Below are 24,770 nucleotides of genomic sequence, written 5' to 3'. Positions count from 1 at the left end.
TTATTTTGGACTGAGGGTAAAAGTGCTGCTTTGCATACCCTACTTTGTGGAAATGTGCATTTATTTCCGTGCGCGCACGCATGTGTGTTCGTGAACTTCAGTATACGCGCACGCGGCTGTTCATCCAGGAAGTCCGTTTGACAGACAGACAGGAGAACATGGGCCAACAAAACGTTTAAAATACGAAATTGTCGCCAGGAATAAATGTTTTCAGGACGGTGAATTTTTCCCTTGAGCTCTCTCAGTCACCCCACAGAAAACAGGTCAGTATCATTCATCACATTACCATGAGTTTCGTGGTTAAAACTGTCAAAGGGTTTGCGTGACATATATCCGTGCACATTAATTTCAAAGTCCGGCAAATATAATTAAATACGACCCAAAGTTGTTTGACGCAGAGATCTGGGTGTTAGGACTCAGTTTCTTTTTTGATTTAGCTAACTAACTAACACCTGCTGGATCTTAGTCTGTTTGCTAATCTAACTGTTCAGCCCTATACACCCAAACTTTCACTTCCTCTGCAGCGCAAATCCTCACTATGTTCATATTCGTATTTCTTGAACGCATACGGACTCGTCTAAAAGCGGAGCGCGCCAGAAGCATTATTCGCTTATAGTGCGTAAAGACGCATTCAATCGTTAAAATGAAAGCATGCGTCCAGTTTGATATACATTTAGAGAAGTGAGGTCTGATGTCATGTTGGGCTGTTTAGTGCGCGTCCTCGGCTGTGTTTAAGCCTCGCTCCTTGTGGAGCTATTTTAAGCAGCGCATCTCTTTCACACACTGCAGCGTGGATGGATTCTGTCATCATGAAGTTTATGGTCATTAGGAGCGCAAGATAAAAACAATTCAACACTATGGGGATGAACTTTTTTTTTTTTTTTTCTACCGTTATTTGGCGCTGTCAGCGTTGTGCATGAACTAGTACAGTCGTTTTGGGCTTTATTTGTTTGTAGCCTAAAAAATGATGGTAGTAGTATACTGTAATTCCAGTTTGTATTTTCCTATTGGCTAATTATATGCATTTCCTTCACGATTTGCCTTGTGGTCATGATGAATTATTAATGTCCGAGTCCGAATGAATCATTCTTGTGAGTCGAATCAGTCTCCGAATCGCTCCGAGCGGTTCTCGAGTCAGTGAACTCATTGAACCGATAACCATCTTCTAATGCACTTTTTAACCAACAAGAATCATCTTCGACTCGTAAACCTGTATTCGTGACTGCAATAAACTGGCACATGAAATTACAATACTTGCCATAAAGCCATTACTAATACAACTAAATAGAAAACAAATAGAGAAACGCTGAATCATTAAAATGAACCGTTTGAAAGAATCGATTCATGTTTGGTGACTGGGACATTCCTAAATTAATTGCATTGAGAATCTTGTTTTCATTCCAGCAAATGCACTTGGACATACACTGACATAGTTTTTGTTCATTTCAGGTCCTGGTTTGAGGTTGGCTTATATTTTTGCTCTATCTACAAATGTATTTTATTTTTATTTTTCTAAATATGGCTTGATGTTTAATTGACTTTAATACTTATTTAATCAAGTATAACTTAATTTAATATAATTAAATATATTTCATATATATATTATTTTTTATATATATATAATTTGTATTATAAACGGTATCATGAATTGTTTTAACACAGAACTTCCAGGTTGGCAGTACGTTAATTTAAAAAATAATTTGATTCACAAAATTCAGAATTGAATGTTGTTTTTGTGTACAATTTTTGTTGTAGCTAGAGATAGAAATGCACCCGTTTTTGTCCTTATCACCATGCACTATTTATGTACACTCTGAAGGTGTTAAAGGATGTTACTGATGTTAAAGGTTCTTTAAGGAACCATTTATACAAAAAGGTTCTTCTATGGCATCGTGAAGCACCTTTATTTTCAAGAGTGGATGTCAAATATTTTCTCTTGTCTAGACCTTGTAAAAGTGTCTTTTGGAGATCTAAAGGTGTTTGATCACACTCCCAAGTCTTTCCAATAGTGCATGCATGCATTTATAAAAGCCAAATGGTTAAAATCATCTTCCACTTCATTATATATCAGATGTTTCAGAGGAGTGACCAAACCCATATATAGATCCAGCCTGCCAAATCACCATCTCGACTAATCTTAGTTCCTCTAAAGTACGAGTTAATGATGTAGGTTCAAATGAGTTGACCGTAGTCCACGGATGCTGTTTTTGAACTGACTTGCCTTCCATCGCTGCTTTGATGTCAGCGCAGGGATTCAGAGAGTGGCCTAAAAACACCCACCTCGTTATAATTAGCGCTACTGATTTAGCCTCACGGACCGCTCTGCCTGTGTTTATAATTAGTGGTCGACTGATATTGTATTTTTTGACAGCCGATGCCGATATCTTGGAATTCAGGGGACCGATAGCTGGTATAAAGCTGATATATTTAGAATTTATCAATATTTAATTTATTTTGTAATAATTTGACACCTGGATTAAAAAATAAACCTCTAAAATAATCATACATATATTTTAGATGACAAAGTATTTTTCACAAATAAATATTTAATAATATAATATAATTAAAAAGGAAGTAAACGCTGTAACCAACGGGTCACTCAGTATTCTTGGAAGTTTGTGTGCATTGGGAATCATATTTTTCACATAAAGCCAGGCTAACCCTCATTTTACATACAGCACACTGAGAAATTTACAAATATGAATGGCAAATATCGGCCGATATATCGGCCTTGGTGTGCACAGACAGTTCTTTCACTGCGCTTCATTTGAGACTTTAGGTTTAAACTCCCTTTTTTTATTCTGTGCTCAGTGAGGTTGTGTTTCTGTTCACCACATAGAATGATCTTTGGCCTTTGTTATTAATTATTTTACTTCAGTCTAGCTGCCCCATAGCTTTTATGCCGGAAACATACATACCCTAGTGACAAAATGCTTAGAATGCAACGTTAACATGTCATTTTTGCACCAAATTTTTAGGTCTTAGTTTTTTCAGGTCTTGACTAAAACCAATTGTCTGATCTGATCCCTTGCATATTAGTGGTTTGTCAACTTTTCTGCTATGCATTTTTCATAAATATTGGTTTGCTCTAAGATGGACATGCTCTGATGATCTTCTTACTTGAGCGAGAGGGATGAGTCTCCCATTTCCCTCGGCTACTGTTGTGTTCTGGGACTGTGATTATTATTTTTCCAAGTCTCTTCCATGTGAGCTCAACATCTCTGTTAAAAAATGCATCATGATGGGAGTAACCATGGTGGGCGGCTTGAGAGTGCATGACCCAGTAGGAAAGTGCTTTAAAAATTAAACCTCTGCCATCAGTCGTAATGTTCAGATGTGATCAGCTTCAGCGAGCCTCGTAGAAGAACACCGTTTAAGATAACACTCACATGTGCAGATGTTAATGACGGTCTCAAAAGCTGTGTGAATTCCTAAAAAGACACTTGCCGCAGATGCTTTAAGGTAATTGCATTGCTCTCGTGGATTGAGTTACCGATACTTAGTGCTTTACATGTTCACAATAGCATGCCTGTCACAGTAAGGTGGCTCTCCAGGTCACGGTATGGGGAAATAAATGCTCTGCTGTCATGCAGAAATGTCAAGTAGATAAAAAAATGGAGAAATAGATGGCTGTTATTAGGCTTAACTAGAGAAACATTGAATCAATTGTCTGCCGCTTTAAAAACAAAAGACAAGGAAATTAATTTAGTCATTTACTAAACTGGAAGGTAATGTTGTGCTCTTGTTATGTTGGATGCATGCACAATATAAAATGCGCCAACAGCCTGAATACACTGAACTAAGTCATCAAACAAACCTGTAGAATAGAATAGAAAGTTTAAAAGACACTTTAAAACATTTTAATGCATACATGTTAAATAAAATAATTCATTTATTTGAAAACAGCTTTTGAACAGTACTACTATATGCTTCATGACCAGGTGAGATGCAGTTAAAAAATAAAATAAATTATATATATTGTATCTTCTGTGCAAAGCTGAAAAATATAGCTTTTAGTTAATTTGGTTTTTATTAATGTCTAATATCTGTGTGGACTTTGATTTTTTTTTTTTTTGGTCAGGTCGCATTGTCATAATTCACCGTTTAATATTTAATAGCAAGTGGCACAATCTTTATTTATTTTATTTTTTTATGTGGTGTGATATATGTCTCATATGCGTGCACATACGTTGGAGAAACATGTCTGTGTTCACATGCATCTGTAGTTCATGGATAGCTTTTGTGCCACACCTCATGTGGCCCTCCGTCTCGGATCACTAGAGGACAGTGCTGGAGTTAATGGGGTGCAAAATGTTTGCCAATCCAATCATTGAAACCACATTCAGAGGCAGACAAAATGCATTAAGACAAGACGCTTCCTCTGTTGACATTTGCAATCTAAAAATAAATATGTAAATATTTTGCGTGCATGTACGTGATTTGGAACAGGCCCCCTGTTTCTCTCAATGTAAAGAGAGCGTGAGGTAATGAGTTATGTTCTATAAATAGACACCACGCCCCCGTCCTAAAGCCCTCTGTTTCACCCATCTGATGTGCCACCACACAGAAAACAGCGCTCACATGCAGTTTATAGCTTCACTGAGGATTTTAAGGGGATCGGGATGAATTTTGCCAGTGTGGCCTAATGCTTCTATGAAACCATATCAAAATGACAATGGACACAAAATGACTGAAAAATATATATTAGGGGGTTCTCAACGTCTACATTAAAAGGTTCAAATCTGAATTTTCATCAATGTTAAAGGTTGATACAAAACTTGTTTTTAATAAACAAGCATGCATGCATTTTTTTGGCCTTCTGCATTAAAAATACATAACAAGAGCAAAAATTGTAAGACAATTAAGTCTAAGTGTCAGCAAGAGGTAGGCCAAAAGTAGCAATACAGGGGTGTTTAAAATGTCTGTGTTTCATTTCATTGTTGCGTTACATTTCCACTCTTCTTGTTACAAATCAAACAGATTAGCTTCATGCTGGATTGGAGCTCAACGAACACGTACCTCTGGCAAAGCATCTTTGAAAATTCTATTTTCTTTCTCAACTTTTCTTTTCCTTAATTAAAACTGACATCCTCACCCATCAAAAAACGCTCACTGTTGGGACGTGTCACCCGAAATGTATATATCTCACCTTCGCTTTCAGTTTTTGAGAAGTGCTGATATATATTTTGTAATAATTATAATATCAGTGAACATCAGGCTGCCAATAAACTGAACCAATTAAAATAATGTGACGGCTGTGCATGTGAATTTTTATTTGTAATATTATACAATGATTGTAAACAACAATCATGCAACAATCTTTGCCAACTGATGATGATGATGATTAGTTATTATTGTGGTTGGTTTGCATATTGCCATTTGTTTCGTATCATAAAAAAAACTCTATTGATTGATTGCAATTATCATGATACGTGATGTAGTCCAGGACAGATCTCCTACTGCAGCTCTCTCTCTGACAGACCGATCGTATCCCATAATGCCTCATCTGTGCGTGTGTTCGAGTGGCCTGCTCTGCTCTGTTCACATCAGTGCGATCCAATGCTTTTGCATGACTCAGACTCATAAGAAGGAGGTCTTTCTTGTTTTGTCACATTTACATTTTTCCAGTTTGTGCACTGTCCGGGGAATTCTCTCTTTCACTTTCTTCATAACTCTCTCAACATCTGACATTCCTCCCCTGATGTCATTCATCTCTCTCTTGCATAAAAAGACATCACTACATCAAACCCCAACACATTAAAGGAGCTTTAACCCCAGCTCAGATTCCCTTCCTCTTTTTGACATCCCAGACATTTGATGATCTCTTCTCTTCTTTACATTTGACACATAACCTCACCCTTGTTTCTAGTAACATTTGACACCGAACCAATGTAATCCAGTAACCAATCCAGCATTTAAAAACGATGATGGCTCTACAATACATTTTCAGGGGATTTAGTTGCAAATCCAGTGATAGCTTCTTTTAATGCACTCTTACTGATCTGTAACCTTATAAACACAATCTTGTTTCCAGGCAGAAACCGTTCACTCCCTGACTCTGTCCAGTTGCATCAGATTCACCAACCAGATTACAGTGCGTTCTGTCAGATCAAGAAAGTGTTAGCCATTTAAATGTGCAGTTTGCATCAGACAGAAGTGAAGGGACTGTGGGCGGAGGTGAGGCGAGCCTGCCGATCAGGAAGTGGATGTTTTAAAGATGAAACGATAAATGTTACCTGTGCTGGCAAAATGAGTCACGATGAGCAGATTGTCAAAAATAAATTCAGTCAGAATAGTTTTTTGTAGTGTTTTGGACCAATCACAGAGGACTTTATTTTTACTAGAGATGTGAATCTTTACTAGACTCACGATTCGATTATGATTCAGAGGGAACTGTTTGATTCCAAAGCGATTCTCGATGCAACTTTTCCTACAATTATTTTCATAACAATTAGTATCAATCATAATATCTTGAGTTATTTTATCTTTGTTATTAAAAATAAGAACAGAAATGCAAATAACAAATATAGAAGCAAACAAATTCAATGTATAGTACTTTCTTAAATTTTAATCTAAACAAACATTCATGTAAGAAAAACTGAGTGATTCCCTCTTTTATTTAAATGTTTGATTAAGATTGAGACTATATATATATATTAATACCTACTATAATGCTCAGATGTAATATACTATTACACATCAGATGTTAAACAATCGTTCACTTATTGCATGATCTTTTCAGAAATGTCAGACGCAAGTGCTTTGCTTCCAGCTGACAAATTCAGCTTTTTAAAACAAAGAAGGTAGACTTCTTAGAAAGCGTATAAATAAAGATAATTTTAGAGGTTTTGGAGCATTGGGATTGCTAGATGAAGGGATTTTTCACTTGTTTTCCTGTAGCTTGTAATTAGGCTTTGTGCATTCTGACTCATTTTGCCAGCATGCGTCACAGATGATGGTTTGAAAATGTCTTTTTTATCCATACAGTGAAAGTCAATGGGTGCCAATGTTGTTTGGACTTCATCAAATATCATCTTTTGTGTCCCTCTGAAAAAAGTAAAGCATATAGGCTTTGGCTTGGGTTATGAGCAAATTGTTTTTTTTGGGGTGAACTTGGGTTTTCAGGGTTTTTAGGTTTGCCTGGCGCTCTCCGTCTGGAAGGGAAACACTAATAGTAACTCACAGTTAGTGTCTTAGATGCAGTAATTATTTCCTGTGGTGACAGATGCTCATATCCTGTGTTACAGGAAGTGATCTCATGGCACCTAACCGTCAAGTTTTGTTTATGATAGACGTGCGGTGCATTTTGGGGTGGTTCGTGGCTGCGCTGTCTTTTCAGCTATAGTGCAACATGACAAAGTGACAAGCAATAAAAGTCTAAACTGACCCCAACATGCTGTCAGTGTGGACAGACCGATTGCTCGGTCATCGTCTGATTCGAGAACAGCGAGAGGCATGAACTGAATTGAATAACAACAATTATTCATTGATCAGATATCACTTTTGATGTCTGTTTTTACTGGTGGGTGCATACTGTCAGTTTGTGTTTTGTGACGCCAAACCCGAAGCACGAGCGATGATTCAGTGGCCAAGTTGTGCGTCGCTTTTACTTGCTGAGGTTTTCCTTCACAACATTTCATCGCTCAGTTTCCTCTTTCCTGCTTGTCTTTGCACACTATTCATCTTAAGGTTGTATAATCGTTCACCTTCTGTTTGCTAGAACACCGTTGGATTGAGTTCGTCATCGACAGGTTATCTCTGCAGTGATATTAAAGGAAGCATATCATGCAACATTTGCCACATGCTTTGGCCTCTTATCATAATTACGAGACCATGCAACAAGTTATTAAAAAGTCCTGTATGCGTAGTAAGGGGTCTTGGCTGAGTGTGTGTGTGTGTGTGTGAATGAGTGAAAATAGTAGTGCTATTTTAGGTGAGCTACTTTTAAAGCCACAAATTTATGCAAATGAGTCCCGAATTCCCAGAGACTTTCAGGGCCTGATGACATCATCATCATCATCATCATCATGCTCTGTACTTCTCCTCCTTAAACACACACACACACACACACACACACACACACACACACACAAGATAACTCAATTGTAAGTTTTATAGTGTGTGTGTGAAAAATAAAATGATCGCTAATGTTTTTCGAGATTATGACTGCGCTCGCGCTGTGCAGCTTCAATTCAGACTCTTTAGGGTCTAAATATTTAACAGTGTAAAAAGCTGGTGGTTTGCGTTTCGTGCCAGGGAAGTGGTAGCACGTGTGTGTGTGTGTGTGTGTGTGTGTGTGTGACTTCCGCATTAATCTCTCTGATTGGAAAATCCTGTTGGGTTTAGAACAGCTCTTCTTTGAATCTAGAGCGTGTGTGTGTGTGTGCGCACATCTGCATACGTTTCCAGGCGAAATGAGTGTGTATGTTTCATTTATTTTTGTATTTTATGTGATTTAAAGTGTAGAGTTGTAATGTCAGTATTTTGAGGTGTGTGGTTAAAGGGGGAGGAGGGAAGTGAGCATTTTTCTTGCTGATTTCCTGTGTGAGCTTGAAAGACAGAAACCGTTGTGCTCATATGTAGATGCAGGAGCGTGTGGGGTACATTCCTGTGTGTGTGTGTGTGTGTGTGTGTGAGAACAGATGCATTGAGTTGATTCATCTCCTGTGGTGATCAAATCAGCCAAATCCACACACAGACATGCAGAAATGCAGTATGTACCCTGTGCTTGTCTCAAATCATATTTTAGTTTTGGCTAAAACAGATGCATGAATAAAGCCTTAGTCAGTTTGAGACACAATGCAAGGTCAAGCTCATTTTCTTCTTTTGACATGACTTCATGTCTTCTCTAGTGCTAGTCACTTAGTTAGTTAGTTCCCTATTTGAGAAATTGTAGTGCCCATGTCTAAAATGTTATGTTGTTTTTTTGTTTGGTTGGTTAGTTTGGACCTTTCTTTTATGATGCTACTAATAGTCCCTGTCTTAATTGTTTAAATTAAGTTGAATAGACATCATGTTAAACAGATCACTTGTTAAATATCTTTGCAGAAAAGATCCATGAAATATGACTGCACCTATTGTACAAAATTATCTTAAACGTATCTTATTATCAATAATAATAAAAGAAAAATGCTTAAAGGTCAAGGCAATTCAAATTGATGAATGACTAAAAGTATAACACCAGTAGACTATTATTAACTATAGTTAGGCTAAACGAAGAAAGTAACAGCAGCTCTCAGCCTGTCACCATTATGCACACATCATACTTATGGTAATAGTTCAATCACAGGTTTTGCATTCCACTGCACTGCTTTTCTATTATTTTTTAAACGTTATAATATGCATATTGTCTATTTCTGACATTTGGCAATAGTTTTATTCAAAAGTTGTTTTTCCCCACGCTAAAATGTTAATTTGTTGGGAAGTTCTGCTGTTACCTTAGTGCAAAAAAATGCAAGACATAGCTGGTTAGTTAATTGGCCCATTGTGGGGACATTTCTATATAATCATCTATGTCTGAAATGTGAATTGGTTAGTTGTCTGCTCGTTGGGAATTGTGGTGCTACTTGCATGCTTTGTGTAGGTAGTTAGGAGATTAATCGTGATGCCACTGTAGTCTCCATGTTAGGGGATGTGCCTGAAGCCTGAATGCATTTGCAGAAAGGCACGGAAAACAACACGTTCTTTGAAGCCACTAAAGGGACATGGTTAGCCGCTTGCTAGCGGTGGACTGTTATATTATAGTACATGAAAGTTCACTTATCCACATACGCAGAGTAAGGAGAGATGACTGATAGGATAATGGCGAATGATTTGCAGATACTGAGCACCACGACAAATATCTGATCTTGTAAAATGTGTGGTAGCGGCTAGTCTTATCATGGTACCAAAATTTCAGTATTCGGTACCGATACCAGTGAAAATTCACGGTTCTTGGTACCTAAGCACAACACAAAAATATGCTAATATAAAAAAAAAAATTGTGTTTAAAGTTTTTCTACAAGTAATATAATTATGAAAAACAGTAAACAAGTTTCACCCAAATTTAATTAGTCTTTTAATTAATAAAATTTAAACACATTTTATTTTTTGGTAAACAAAGGGGATTTGCTATTAAAATTATATGGAAGAAAAAATGGTGAAAAAATTATATAAAAATGGAAGAAATATTGTGTGGTTTATTTCTTTAAAAAAATACAGTTTTATAAAAAAAATTCAACAGTAGTAGCAGTATCACATACATTCTACTAAATAATAGTAATATTTCTAGCACAATGCTTTTATGTAAAAAAAAAAAAAGGAAGTTATTTTGACGGGTTGCCATGAATACCTTTAAATTGACACTGGTTTTACTCAAACGAAATGGTAAAATGCTTGTGAAGTGACTCAGAGCAGTTCTGGTGATGTTGTTGATGTATTTATGTCCTCATTGAGATGGCAGATGCTGAAATTACTGCAAGCGTGACACGCTTCAGTCTATGTTTTAAACAAACCATTCATTCATTCATTCACACATAGACGCGCAGAACATACAGGAATCAGATTTCAACCAACTTTTACAGATACTGGTCCATATGGAGATTTGATTTGATTAATTTATGCCAACTTTGACAAATTCTGTGACTGTCCATATTAAAATGTAAGTTTCATTTTCATGGCTGGATTTTGAGATTCCGTCAACGTTTTCTGCTTCGCGGAAATCATAGCGCTGTATGCATCAAGAACCGGGTTGACCGGATCCTCGGTACCACCGGTACTTAAAGAAACCTAGTTTACAAGTGAGTGCTTTATTATTTGACGAATATTGTATCATGCACATTGTTTTGTAGGTGTACATGATGCGTTGATAATACCGGCGTGGTGTGTGGATGTCCAGCATTTGAACAGTTTTACTGCTGTGGACGCATCGTCATTTTAGAGTGACGTGAATATTCATAGTGAATCGTGTATTAGTGGATTACTTTTACTGATCAATGTAAGGAAATTTACTCTTAATTTAACCTACCCTCATCTAGCCTACTGTTGAAATTGTTGATCAGCTGTCATTGTCATTGAGAGCCTGTGTGTGGCATAATATGTGAACTATATGCATGTGTCTGTGTTAGCTGTTATAGAGATGTGTAAGATAGATAGATGTGTAAGGGTATGTAGTTTACAGCTGCTTACTGAAGGCCTTGACTGAAACCCCACGGTATGCTATTACCAACCAGTACTACTGCTCCATAAAATAGAGTCCATGTTATTGTGAACTTCGAAAGTGAAATGAAAATGAGTGTGAATTCAAAAGCGGTTTCAATGCCCTTCATATTAGTAGCGGCTCCCTGATGCTCACAATTTATATACAGTATAATTACCCAGTGATATAATTGCTAAAGAAAATATAGTTTTTTTTTTTTTTTATCATCCTGTCTCGTAGGCTATTTAGTTCCTTTAGGGGTTCTGTAGTACACTTATTTTTCTTTCCGAACACTGAATTGCGGGATGTGGTGGATTGCGGGGGGTATAGGGGGGAATCACGATGCTGGCTCATCATTGTAATGCCTGTTGGCCATCGGCGATGGACGATAACATCGTCTATCGGCCCAACCCTAAGTAGTGGTCGACCGATATGTGTTTTTTAGGGCCGATACCGATTATTACAGATCTAGTAGATCGATAACTGATATTTTGAACTGATATATGTCAAATAGCGCATTTTAAAAATTAAGTTATTTTATCAACGAATCTGTTTTTGAAAAAGATGATACCGATAATCATAAAAATGCTTAATATCGGCACCGATAATCCGTCAACCCCTACATAATGCCTGCAGTATGTCTGAAATGCTAGGTCATTAATTAGTGTTTTTGTTGTCCCTTGTCGGAGTTTGTTGTGCCTCTTGCAGTATCTGTGTGCAGTTGTACATGTACCAGAACAACAATAGAGGCTGTTTGTGAATTATGAGATGTCAAGAGACTTGTCTCATGCTCTGTCCTGCAGTTCTCGCAGGCTGCTGTGAGTGTCACATTGTAGTTTGTACTCAACACCAGTGCATGATAAGTGTGTGTTTGGGTAGGCATGAGCTGTGTGTGAGTCAGTCTGTATGACTGGAATCAGTGTGCTGTGAAAAGAATAACTCTGTTGCTGTAGGGAGATCGAACCGTCATAGAAAATAAAGATCAGTCCTGAGATGAACTGTGATTACACCAAACATCAATGTTGTTATGAAAAGATTCTGTTCTTTCCCCAAACCATGACTTCATGTTTATTGGAGCGGCGTGTCAACATATTTAACGCTTTTCTTGAAAACAAAATTAGATGAAAGATCAATAATGACAGTGTATTAACCCATTAACTATTTTTTGTCTTTTTCTATCATGCCAAAACAAACAACTCTTCCCCCTTTACAGGCCATGTGAGATTAGATTTTGTGAGATAGTCTGATTCCCAAAGTCTTGGCTGTAACTCGATGTTTACTGCGTTCAATCCCACATATGTGTGACCTTGAGAGTTACAGAGATCTTCTTTCGTGTCATTTGATCCCATGATGCTGCACTGTTGCTATCTCTCCCATTGAAAGTATTGCATACTCTCGGTGAAAGGCTAAATGACATGTAGCCAAGTAACAAACTGTGACCTCATGCACGTTAACAGGTTTTAATGTGTCAGACAAGTGGACTTTGGTGATTCACAATTTTATTGCCTTGTATTGCATTTTATCATGTGCTATTTTAACAACCAGTTAACTATGCAGGAACTCTTTGTGCTTTACAAATCACTTATAAAGCTTTCTGTTGTGGCTTTAACATCCTCGCACCTTGTCGTTTTTTTCAAATCATAAATCAAATTTGTCATTTTTATCCATTTTAAGAAATAATGCACTATCCAGTAAATATTAATTTGATCAAATATTTGTTGTTATATTTATAATTTGTGTGTGTGTATGTCTTCCATTTTTAAAAAGGTATTTAAACTTAATTACACTTAATTTTAAGTACCTATTCTTACTATTATTGTCTAGTTGCTTATTAGCATTTACATTACATATTGGCATTTTATTAAAGCGCATATTCTGCATGACCATATTTTGACGCCTTAATCCTACCCCGTACCTAAACAAAAAACTATCTTACTAACTATTAATAAGAAAGCAAATTTGGAGTTTATTGAGGGAAAACTCTTAGTTAATAGTGAACATGGGTTCCTTTATCTGAAGTGTTACCGAATACTGACATTTCTGAAACTTTGTTGATTTGAAAACGGTTCCAGTTTTGCATCTGGAGTGCAGTTTTGGATGTTAAAATCAATCAATAAATCATTGCTGTTGATGCTGAAAGTGAACTGCAGACTTTGGCTAGTCTTCCTCTGTGTATTCAGTCAATCGGGCAAATGAACCACCAGAATATCAGATTGGATATCAGTTGACACCCGAAGGGAGGCCAGAGGCAGAGTCAGTGTCTGTGTTTTGGGACCAGAGATGCTCTGATTTACATTGCAGCATCGTCAATATCACGACAATGTCACGGAAAAAAAGTGAAAGTTAATATGAAAGTTGGATCAAAACGAGGACTGAAAATGTCTGGTTGTTTATCCTCTTTGATCATTCGTTTGATCCCTCATTTGTCTCGATGTGCTTTAGAAGCATATCTACTACTACTATTCTTTTTCTTGTGGAAGCGCTATAAACTAAACGTATGTGATGGACCACAAAACCAGTCATAAGGGTCAGTGTTTTAAAATTGAAAGCTAAATAAATCATCTTTCCATTGTTTTATGGTTTGTTAGGAGGAAAATATTTGGCCGAGAGATAACTATTTGAAAATCTGGAATCTGAGGGTGCAAAAAAAAAAAAAAAAATCAAAAAATTGAGAAAATCACCTTTCAAAAATCGAAGTGGTCCAAGATCTTAAAATCCAGTTTTGATATAGTAGGAAATTTGCTAAATATCTTCATGGAACATGATCTGTAATTAATATCCTAATGATTTTTGGTGCAAAAGAAAAATTAAAACAGAAACATGGAATAAAAAAAAAAAAAAAAAATGAAATTTTTGGAAAAAATAAAACGGTGATTTCCTTAGATCACGTCTTTTGATAATTCAACTGCGTGATTATTAATTGCGTGAACCATCACCGGTTTGCATTCGATTTCGTCCATTTGTCATGATTTTGCAAAATCTGTCAGCAAGTGAAGAATCAGGCTAAAATCATGCAGTGTGAATTCAGAATCACCCATGTTCCTCATCAGCTCAACCGTACTGAATACCAACAGTCTTCTGCGTCCCTGTGCCTGTGACCTATATTACATGAAGAGGATTAATTCACCTTCTCTCCTCTCATCTGTTTGGGTTTGTGCAGTTACATTATGCAGATGCTGCTCAGCCTTTTTTCAGCATGACTCAAATAAATGAATGCGTTAAGTGCTGTTTAATGATGGCTTTCTTGTGAAGCGAGATGAAAGTGGGACAGGAAGGAAGGGCATATGCACTTGTGTGTTTGTACTGTTATGCAGCGTAGTAGACTGGCATGAAAATTGTACAATCTGTTGTCGAATTCCCTTCGCTGGGAATCCGAACTGGTTCATTCTGAAGCCGGCGGAGGGTAATGGAAACTGAAGCGCTATCAGTGATCTGCTCTGTCGAATACAGGCCTGGCTCAGTGCTCCGGCACACATTCCCAATGCATACTTAATTTAGCTTTTAGTTCCCATGGTTGGGGAAAACCTGGAAATTTAAAATTTAATACAAAAAAATCTGTTTGGCTGCTTTTATTTGTTAAAATAAAATAAGTGACAGTTTAAATAATTGTAGGTGGTGTAATATATTTTAAAATGTAATATATTCCCGTGACAGCAAAGCTGAATTTTCAGTAGCCATTGTTCCAGTTTTTTTTTTAAGAATTTTTTTTTCATCATTCTCTGATAAATAGAAAGTTCTAAAGAACAGTGTTTATTTGAAATAGAATTATTTTGCAACATTGTAAATGTTTTTGGTGTCACATTTGATCAATTAAAAGGTCCCGACCCCAAACTTTGACAAGATAAATGTCAATTAATTGTTTGTTTGTTGTTGTTTTTTTAAAAGAAACCGCAATCCTTGTCTATTATAGTGTACTATTAATGAAAAGAAATGCATGTGTTCTTCTCTGGTTAGTCAAGCATTAAACCCTTTATTTTCTCTTGCATGTTGTTCAAATTGTTATCTTATCTCTCGGGACATGAAGCAGCGCCCCGGGGGCCCAAACTACACTGACTCACACATCTGCTTAAACTAGAGTGTTCTTCTGCGGAGATAACCGTAGCACACAGGCCAATCTCAATGCAGATACACTGGCCGTCTGCATGCACATAATCACTCATTAAAATGGCTTTTGGGTCAAAATAACATATAAATTGAGCTGCAGATCATTAGCAGTACAAGTAAATAATAATAAAAAAATTAAACTAGTGTTAAGCGATGTAAATAATATTTTTATTGTAACAATGTAAATAATACAGGCCTATAATGTATATGTGTGTGTTCGCATGTATAGTTTTGGGTTAAGAAGATTATTTTTATTATTATTAAGAAATTGATGATGCTTATTCAGCAAAGTTGCTTTAATTTGATCAAGTGACTGAAAAGACATTTATAATGCTACAAAATATATTTCTCATATAATTATTTTTTCACATAAAAAAAAAAAACATTAATAATTTTTCTTTAGCACCAAAATCGTATTTTCTAAAGTGACACTAAACTTAAATGTTGATCTTCACGCCTCTTTGGACCAAAATAATGCTCTAAATGTCAAGTAAACCTCTGCCTGATGTTTAGACCCACTTTAACATTTTAGTTGTACTCTGTTACTGTCTCTGACCTTCAGTACTTCCCCAGGTGCAATCTGTGCAGCCTCCTACAGACTTCCTTTTGTGATTTATTTGTAAAGCTTTTCATAGTAAAGCGTGAATCATTCTGCAAACTTCTACAATTTCTCTTTATTCATGTATTTATGCCACCCAGTATTTTTTATTTTTTTTTGTCGTGATCCAGAAGTCTTAAGCAAGCAGTAGAGCACCAGTCCATCCACATCAGTCTCTTAGTTTAAAGGTCTCTCTCTCTCTCTCTCTCTCTCTCTCACACACACACACACACTTCCTCTCGCTGCATGAAGGAGAAATGTTACAGCGTTTGAGGGATGTTACTCTAAATAGAGTCGTCTATGTGGAGAAGCAGCAGATCTTACTGAATTAAAGCAGTCAGGCAGGAGAAGCCAGCTCTTTCTAGTCTTGGCCTGCTCCAGATCTCTCTCTCTCTCTCTCTCTCTCTCTCTCTCTCTCTCTCTCTCTCTCTCTCTCTCTCCCCCCAACAGGGTCAGTTGTGAGCAACACTGTCTGCTGAGTCACACAAACAGCAGAGAGAGAGAGAGGGCGAGCGAGTGAGGATGTGAACATGAGGGGAAATGTAAAGGAGGTTGTTTTTTGACCCTCTTTCTCTCTATTCCTCCTCTTCCTCTCTTCCTCTCCGCTCATGTTTTCCACCTCTTTTGTTATGCATTCCTCTGTTTCTCAATGATGAGCTGCCTGAGGTGCCACACTGAGCTGTTGGGAAACAATTACACTTTTCATTTAGGTTTAAAGAAACAGTTATTTTCTAGCGTTTTATTTTACCCCCCAGAAATCTTCTTGCAATGCAAAAAAAAAAAAAAAAAAAAAAAAAAAAAAAAAAAGAAAATCTGTAATTTAGTTTATTTTACACCCTTTGACCGATTCTTACAAATAAAGGGATAGTTTATGAAAATATGAAAATTTTGTAAACTGTTGTTGTTATTAATCTGGTTTCTGTTGAGTCCAGCAACTGGATAGTTCAAAAGTAATGTTTTTATTTTTATTTTTTAGCAATGCTTCAAATTGACTTCATCTACAGATGTTTTTAGATGTTAATTAAATCAATTATAGTTGATTTAGTCATTCAGACAAACTAAGTCGATTTTGAAACTATGCAGTTTTGCGCATCCAGTTTTTACATTTAAAGTGTTCCGTTTTTAAGATTTAATTAATGATTAGCTTTTTACCAACTTCACACGCTCCAACTTCACATCTACCGTGTAGATCAACTCATCCATTGATTTCAAAAGAGCAATGAAAACGCTGTTTGTTTCATTAATATTCACCATTTAAATAGATGCAGGATTTGATGTAGTAGACTGCTGTTGTGTTTTGAATTTTGCTCAAGTGTAGGTTATTCTTTTATTTGTGTCTGTAGCGTTAGGAAATGCTCATTTCTGGCACTAATGATCATGTGACTGTTATTAATTCGTCTGTGGTGATGAATGGGTGCCGCTGATGACCGCACAGCTCATGTTTGTGCTGATTGAAGAGTTTGACTTAATGACTTAAGAACTGATCTGTGTGCTGCTCACAAGTCATATCAAAGATCTTCGTCTCCTCACACAGTCATCAGAGAAATGAATAAAACATTGGCCTCTCTCATATGCCATACACATACACACAGCATCACAACTTTTGACTTTTCATTTGACTCTAAAATCATTATATTGTTTCAATTCTTAACCTTTAAATTTGAAAAGCATGTATATAGGCATTACCACATATAAACCATTTCCCTCCACAAATTACTAGTGTCATGTAGGGTTGCAAAGGGATGGAAAATGTCTAATAAATCCATGGAATATTCAAGAAAAAAAAAAAATCTGGATAGTTTCCAAAATTTCTGGAAATTTTCCACCTTTTTGCAACCCTAGTCATACATAGTTTCATGCTGTGATGTAAAACTGGACTGGATTTCACATGTTTTCCAAGGGTTCTCCGTATGAGGGAGGCCTGTGGTTTAGAAGCACAGGACGAATGTGGACACCAACATGTCAAACGTATGTTTTATTCAGAGGTTTGATGCACTGCATACACACACATGCATTCACAGAAACACTAGTAATGTTGATACCTTTCCACTGGGACCTGATGGCACAAGGAGCGTTATATAGAGGAAAAGTCAGAGTCTAATGAAGTCTCTCTCCTCGTTTCTACCCTCCATTAATCTGAAATAAACCTGCTGGCTAATCTCTCAACCTTAACACAAAGCAGCCATAGATTCACAGTTATTCTTCCCAAATAGATGTGGTTGTTGTTATTAGACTGACTCTCACATCTTGCAACCTGTTGGTTCTGCGTTGCATCATCAAGCAGGACTCCGGCTCTGGTTGCTGGAATCTTATTGGTTGCAGATGTCTGGATCTCAGCCTATGAGGGACAAGGAATATGCCGTCGTATTCTGAGTCGCCGTTTGAAGCGAAGAAGGTAGAAGACGGCAACTCTGTGCACGAGTTGAAAAGTGACAGAAACAGAAATAGGGAGAGAGACAGACGGAGAGATAAACAGACATGATGCAACCAGAAGACATTGTTCTGCCTGTTGCTGGTGGAACAGGTCAACCAATCGCTTTTGGCCTTTGCTAAATGATAGATGTTATTTTGGAAAATGTTTAGGGTTCGTGCAAATTGTGAAGGTTTATCACCAACGTCTAAATTAGAGAAATTGGAGAATATAGGAGGATGTAACCTTACACTGAAAGTGTGTTTAAATAATTCTATCACGTGAGTTTCACGGTGAAATGGATGTTGTTGCATCAAAGTGTAATATTTGATGAAAAAAACTTTGAGGACTTAGTTGTGTCCATTGGTTGCTGATTTGAGTTTAGGATGTGGGTGTTACGTACATTAATGAATGCATGTTTGCAGATGAAGGTGGGGTTTAAGTATGGATGATGTCACCAGAGAAAAGTCCTCTTCACTGGAAGGTCAAATGTAAAAGATATACATGGTCATTTGTTTGCAATACTATCTATAACATGCATTTAGAAAATAGATGTGAATTCTGTGAATGTATAAATTTGGTGAAATTGCATGCCATATAATATAACAATGTGTGTTCAGATTCAATTAATTTGATTTATATAGTCAGTCAAAAAATAATTTATATAGGAATGCATTTTATTTATATAGTGAATGTCATAAATTTAGATGGCAGACACTTTGACGCACTTTATTTGCTCGCGATCAACAGCAGACGTCTGATCTGATGCATTGTGGGAAATTGCATTTCTTTTGCCTAATAAAAATTTATCCAAGCACATTTTGAAAATGTAAATGACGTTTGAAATGCGCTTCAGTGGAAACCCATCTACTGTTTTGAACATTTTAATGTGTTTTACTACATTGACTTGATTTATACAAACTATGGGTGGAGTCAGATTTCTTATTAGTGATTATTGCGAGCATGTCACTAATGCTTATATTAAACCCAGCACAGGGATAATTGACCTTAAATTAAAAACTCTGACATCATTTACTCACCTTCACATTATTTCAAACCTGCATGACTTTGTGTATTCAAACAATATTTTGAAGAACGTTGGGATTCAAGCAACAGTGAGACGTTTCTCAAAATATCTTCTGTTCTGTAATGACACAAGGGTGAATAAATACAGAAATGATATAATTTTTTAAATGTTGTTTTATATGTCCTGTTATGCAAGGGTTGAATGAAGCCACATTTACTGTAGCTGGACTGTGAACACATGTAGTGGTCATAAAACAAGACCGAATTGCTGCTTTTTGTTTTTTTTCTTCATGTAACTTCGGCTGATTTGTGTCAACTCATGTTCCTTTAAAATCCCAAACTGTACAGCAACGTCTTCACTAACTCTAAATGAAATGATCTTAAATGATCTGGAGCGAATGGGTTTTATGAGTGCATTGTGCAGAAATGGATATATATTTGTTAGAGGACTGTGAACTCTTATTAACCTTTATGCCAATCACAATCAGAAGCGGCTTTACCTGTGTCCGGTTGAGACTTCTGTTAGTCTATTTATCTTCATTCAGTAATTGAATAGTGAAGATTTCATTTATTTGGTCAGTGGTCTAAAGGACCTCACTTACGCTTATGAAACTGAATCGTGTGTTTCATGGTTTAGGATCAAGTGTCCAGTGCGTTTGCTCGTGGCACTGGTGGTGTAGTGGTTTTAGATCAGACCGTAAGGTTGTAGGTTTAGTTTACTGCATGCTGGAGCATGATGTTGTTTGCAGCTGTTTTCACACTAGGTTTGATTTGCATGGAGTTTCATTTACAGTATGCTACCCTCTCCCAGGATTGAGAAAGGCTTGCAATTAAAAAAAAATAAAATAAAATTGAAGCACTGCAATTTAAAGTTGGCTTGAAATAAAAAATGACCTTATTTACATAAATGCTCCTTGGCTTATTGTGCACAATTTATAATTGCAACTTATTAAAGAAAAAACTGTTTTTTCATAACATTTCATCAGTCATTGTTTTATTTTGCTTTGCTTCTTAAACCTATTTTTTCTTCCTGATTTCACAAACATTTTAGGTTGATATAAATAATTTATTTGCACCGCCTCTATTCAAGTGTTGTTGTTGTAGTTGACCCCCCCCCCCCCCCCCCCCCCCCAATAATACTACAACCATTTGGCTGCATTCTACTATTCAACAACCATTTTTTTTTTTGCAATTCTGTTTATATTTTCTTTTCTCTTTTTTATATCATATTTTTAATGTGTGTGTTGAGCTCTCTCTGTATTGGATACACAGTACTCTCAGCAGCTTTTGTTCCTGGGTCTGGGTCAGATGTCTGCAGTGTTACATATACTGCTGTATTTGTGTGTGCACATGATGATCAATGCTGGCACATGCTGAGCTGTCGTCCCATGATGCCTAACCAAACTACCCCCAGTGCTAACACATTTGTGTCACACCAGTTTACCATCACAAACACGTGTGCATGCTCAAGCATGCTGAGAACAACACTGTGTAGACTTTGTGGATGGGAGAGACCTGTACTCAGCATAAAAGTATCTAATCATTTTACACTCACTAGTATCTGTGGGTATGTGAGGGTCATGTATGTGCATGAGAAAATATATTATTCCTGGTGCAACAGCATTGTGGAGATATTTACTTATTTATTTATTTATTTTAGTTTTATTTTAAATGTATTTGTTATAATTTCTTTCTTTTACTTGTTTTTGTATTTGCTTATTTACATATTTTATTTTATCCTTTTTATATGTACTACTATTATTTCCACCTATTTATTCATTATTTTATTTTATTATAATAAAAAATATTATTATAATTATAATTAATAATTTTTATTATTATTTATTTATTTTTTTGCAATCATTACTTAAATTCTGGAACAAAAACGGTTTAAAATTTCAGATTTTTTTTTCTTCCAAATAAGAACAAGTGAAACTGGTTTGAGGTGAGGGTGAGTGAAGGATGACAGAACTTTCACTTTGGGGTTTACTCATCTTTGAAGTCTCTTGTCTGCTGATGACCCTCTCTCGGTCCGTCTTTAATGCGCTGCGTTCTGTCCGCAGGCTGAGCAGGTCAATGCCGGGCCTGCTGAATGAAGTCGAGCAGAAGCACGTGGACATCAGAGGATCTGTCTAACTCATGATGCCGTCGTCCACGCAGAAGGGAGGACTGAAGGACCCAGAGACGGCCAATCTCTTCTTTAAAGATGACCCGGAGGAAGTCTTCTGCGACCTGCACGAGATCGGTCATGGGAGCTTCGGAGCGGTGTACTTTGTGAGTACTCAAAGATACAGTACATCATGCACTGGGGCATGAATGATTAACAGAGTTACATTTTCACAGTTTTTGAGTTGTATTTACAGTGTTTTATGGTTGCTTTTGTTGTTAGGTTTAGTGTTCTGGAGTTCATTTTTTTTTTTACTCAAAATGAGCCATTCATACTCGAACAATATCCACTTATTGTTATCATCATTGTGTATTGTTTACTTATAATCAATGTTTCTTTGTTCATTTGGGTAGTGTAACTACATTGAATAGACATATTATCTTAAAACCAGGATTAGAAGCTGTTTGCATGCTTGCTTACAAGTTTGTAAGTGATAACACATGCTTTAAAAAAATGATTTTCTTTTTTTTTCAGTGCTACATGAGTTAACATTAAAAATCAAGTAGAATATACTCCAAAAAAATTAATTAATTTCCTTTGCTAATTTGAAGTATGAACAGGTTGTGCATCAGTGAAAACAACTTTAGCACTGATCATGTTAATGGAGTCTCTTCTGCTCATCAAAAATCAGAAAAAAAAACATTAATATTGTGAAATATTATTACAATTTCTAATATTGGTTTACTATTTTAATATACATTAAAATATAATTTATATCAGTGACACGGCACTGTATTTTCAGAATCATTACTCCACTCTTCAGTGTCACGTGATTATTGATGATTTATTATCAGTGTTGAAACTGTTGTGCTGCTTAATTTTTTTTGGAACCTGTGACTCTTTTTTTTTTTTTTTTTTGATGAATGAAAATGAAAAAAAAAAAAGAAATTATTCAACTGATGACAAATAAATGTTTCTTGAGCAGCGAATCTTTACATCAGAATGATTTCTGAAGATCATGTGACACTGAAGACTGCAGGAATGATGCTGAAAATACAGCTTCGATCGCAGAAATATATTACATTTTAAAGTATATTAATATAGAAACTTTTATTTTAAATTGCAATAATATTTCACATTTATTTTTGTTTTCATATATTTCTGATCAAATATATACACCCTTGATGAGCAGAAGAAACTTTTTAAAAACATGAAAAATCTAGATAAAGCTGGAGTAGTATTTTTCTCTTTCCAAGTTCTGTAGAAGACGAAAGGCACATCGAGATGTCAGAGACCAGAAAAGCTTTTAATACCTAAACTTTTTCTCTTATTCTCCCCGTCAGTCAGTACTTATCTATAGTTCAACTTGGAGAACATCGTTTAGTTTTGGAAACGGCTCCTAAGTGCGGCGGTTCTGTCAAATGCAAACTGCATCCTCATGACAAGTTCTTGTGCATTTCTTAATCTGGGCGCTAATAGCATAAAGACTGGGATCCACCGTGCAAATCCCACCCTTCTCTCTCTCTATCGGTCTTTTTTTCTCAAACGCTGGTTCGCTCGTATGCAGACTCTCCATCCAGGTGTAGATCTGGACTCAAAGGGAAAGAATAGCTAGGAGATGCTGCTTTAAAGACAGATGTTCATTCGGTGTAAATGTGAGGGCCAGCTGTCCTCATGACGTTACTGACGTCTGCCACACACACTTCTGTCAACAAATATACAATCACGTCTCATCCTACACTGCTGTTCACATGTTTAGATTGATATTGATATGTTAAACTGATGCTGTTATTCAGGAAAAAAAAAAAAAAAAAATATATATATATATATATATATATATATATATATATATATATATATATATATATATATATATATATATATATGAATAGTTCAGATGCAAAACCCTCTAAATGCCATCTGAAATTTTCATCTTAAATTTGAATTTTTATCATGCTCCTATGTTTAGGTTCAGTAATTTCAATCTAATTGCAATGTATAGGCCCTTTTCTATGCAATTAAAGTGAAATAACTGAACGTAAATATAGTGGCCTGATAAAAATGCTTATTTTATGAGACAATTTCAGACGGCATTTAGAGGCTTTTGCATCTGAACTCTTCATATATATATATATTTTAAACTCTTATCAAAGAGTCTTGAATTGTTTCTAAAATAATATTAAGCGTCATAGTTGTTTGTAACTGATAAATGTCAGAAATATATATTTTTTACCACCAAATCATCATATTTTCATGATTCCTGAAGATCATGTGATACTGACGACTGGAGGAATGATGCTGAAAATCCAGCTGTGCATCACAGAAATAAATTACTTTTTTTTGTATTTATTATAGTTAACAATTTTTCATTTCAACTGTCTTTTTTTTTTTTTTTTTTTTTTAAGACAGAAGATGCTAACCCTGGACATTGAATTGCAAAGTTTAATGTGTAATTTGTATCTAAATGCATGATTCTGTACATTTCAGCCATAGTCACCACTAATAACCTAGTACTCCTAAATATAATGTAGAAACGTTTGCACTCTTTGCTGCTTTGCAATGATTTGTATTGTGAAAAGCGCTATAGAAATGAACTTGAATTAAAAAATGAAAAAAAGACTGTGTACGTTAGCATATCAATATTACCAATATTGTCTTTTTTTACAATTTCAATATTGGTTAAATTAGGATGATAATTGAAACTGATAATACTGAGGCTTACTTTTTTATGCAAGTTGCATGAAGTACTAAAAAGCTTTATGTTGTACCTTTTGGATAAAAGTGGCAAATGCCCAAAATAGTATAATGAAATGTTTTGCTTCGCTGCAGGCCCGAAACTCCTTTTCCAACGAGGTGGTGGCCATTAAGAAGATGTCCTACAACGGCAAGCAGACCACCGAGGTGAGAGACAAACTCGAGTCTTGAACGTGTTGCTGTTTTAGCCTCCAGATAAAGCAGTTCTGTATTCCTTGAACTCATGTGAATGATCGAATCACAGCATTTATAGCTGCAGTAACCATTTGTTTAACAATATCGTTTAAATTAATAAAAAGGCATTTTAGTTCAGTAGAATATGATGGAAACCAAAGGTACAGATGTTTAAAATTGTGTCTGTGTGTTTCTTTGGGTTCAGAAATGGCAGGATATCATTAAAGAGGTGAAGTTTTTGGAACAGTTGCGACACCCAAACACCATCGAATATAAAGGCTGCTACTTGAAGGACAACACAGCATGGGTTAGTGCTGCCGCTAACAAAAAACAATCATTATTTACTATACACTGAATTATATATATTTATAAATGACAAAATATTTATTTCCATCTCCTTTTTCTTTACATATATTTAGCT

The 24,770-nt window shown here is 36.0% G+C and overlaps 1 protein-coding gene across 2 annotated transcripts in view; it reads left to right on the top strand.

Moving 5' to 3' along the window:
* The window catches only part of LOC113048951 (serine/threonine-protein kinase TAO3-like), a 49,840-nt gene that overhangs the window by 1,328 nt on the left and 23,742 nt on the right, over positions 1 to 24,770 (top strand). Inside the window, exons 1-4 of one of the 2 annotated variants that reach the window (XM_026210933.1) lie at positions 84 to 263; positions 21,378 to 21,588; positions 24,251 to 24,322; positions 24,555 to 24,656. In XM_026210933.1, coding sequence (XP_026066718.1) covers positions 21,454 to 21,588; positions 24,251 to 24,322; positions 24,555 to 24,656 — 309 coding nt within the window. In that variant the 5' untranslated portion in view covers positions 84 to 263; positions 21,378 to 21,453. Of the gene's footprint in view, positions 1 to 83; positions 264 to 21,377; positions 21,589 to 24,250; positions 24,323 to 24,554; positions 24,657 to 24,770 lie in introns of those variants that run through there. The other variant, XM_026210934.1, reaches the window with a different exon arrangement.

The sequence above is a fragment of the Carassius auratus genome, chromosome 30 (assembly GCF_003368295.1).
Source record: "Carassius auratus strain Wakin chromosome 30, ASM336829v1, whole genome shotgun sequence".
Lineage (NCBI taxonomy): Eukaryota > Metazoa > Chordata > Actinopteri > Cypriniformes > Cyprinidae > Carassius > Carassius auratus.
Note: the sequence above shows the minus strand (reverse complement) of the source record. Positions and strands in the feature narration are given on the sequence as shown.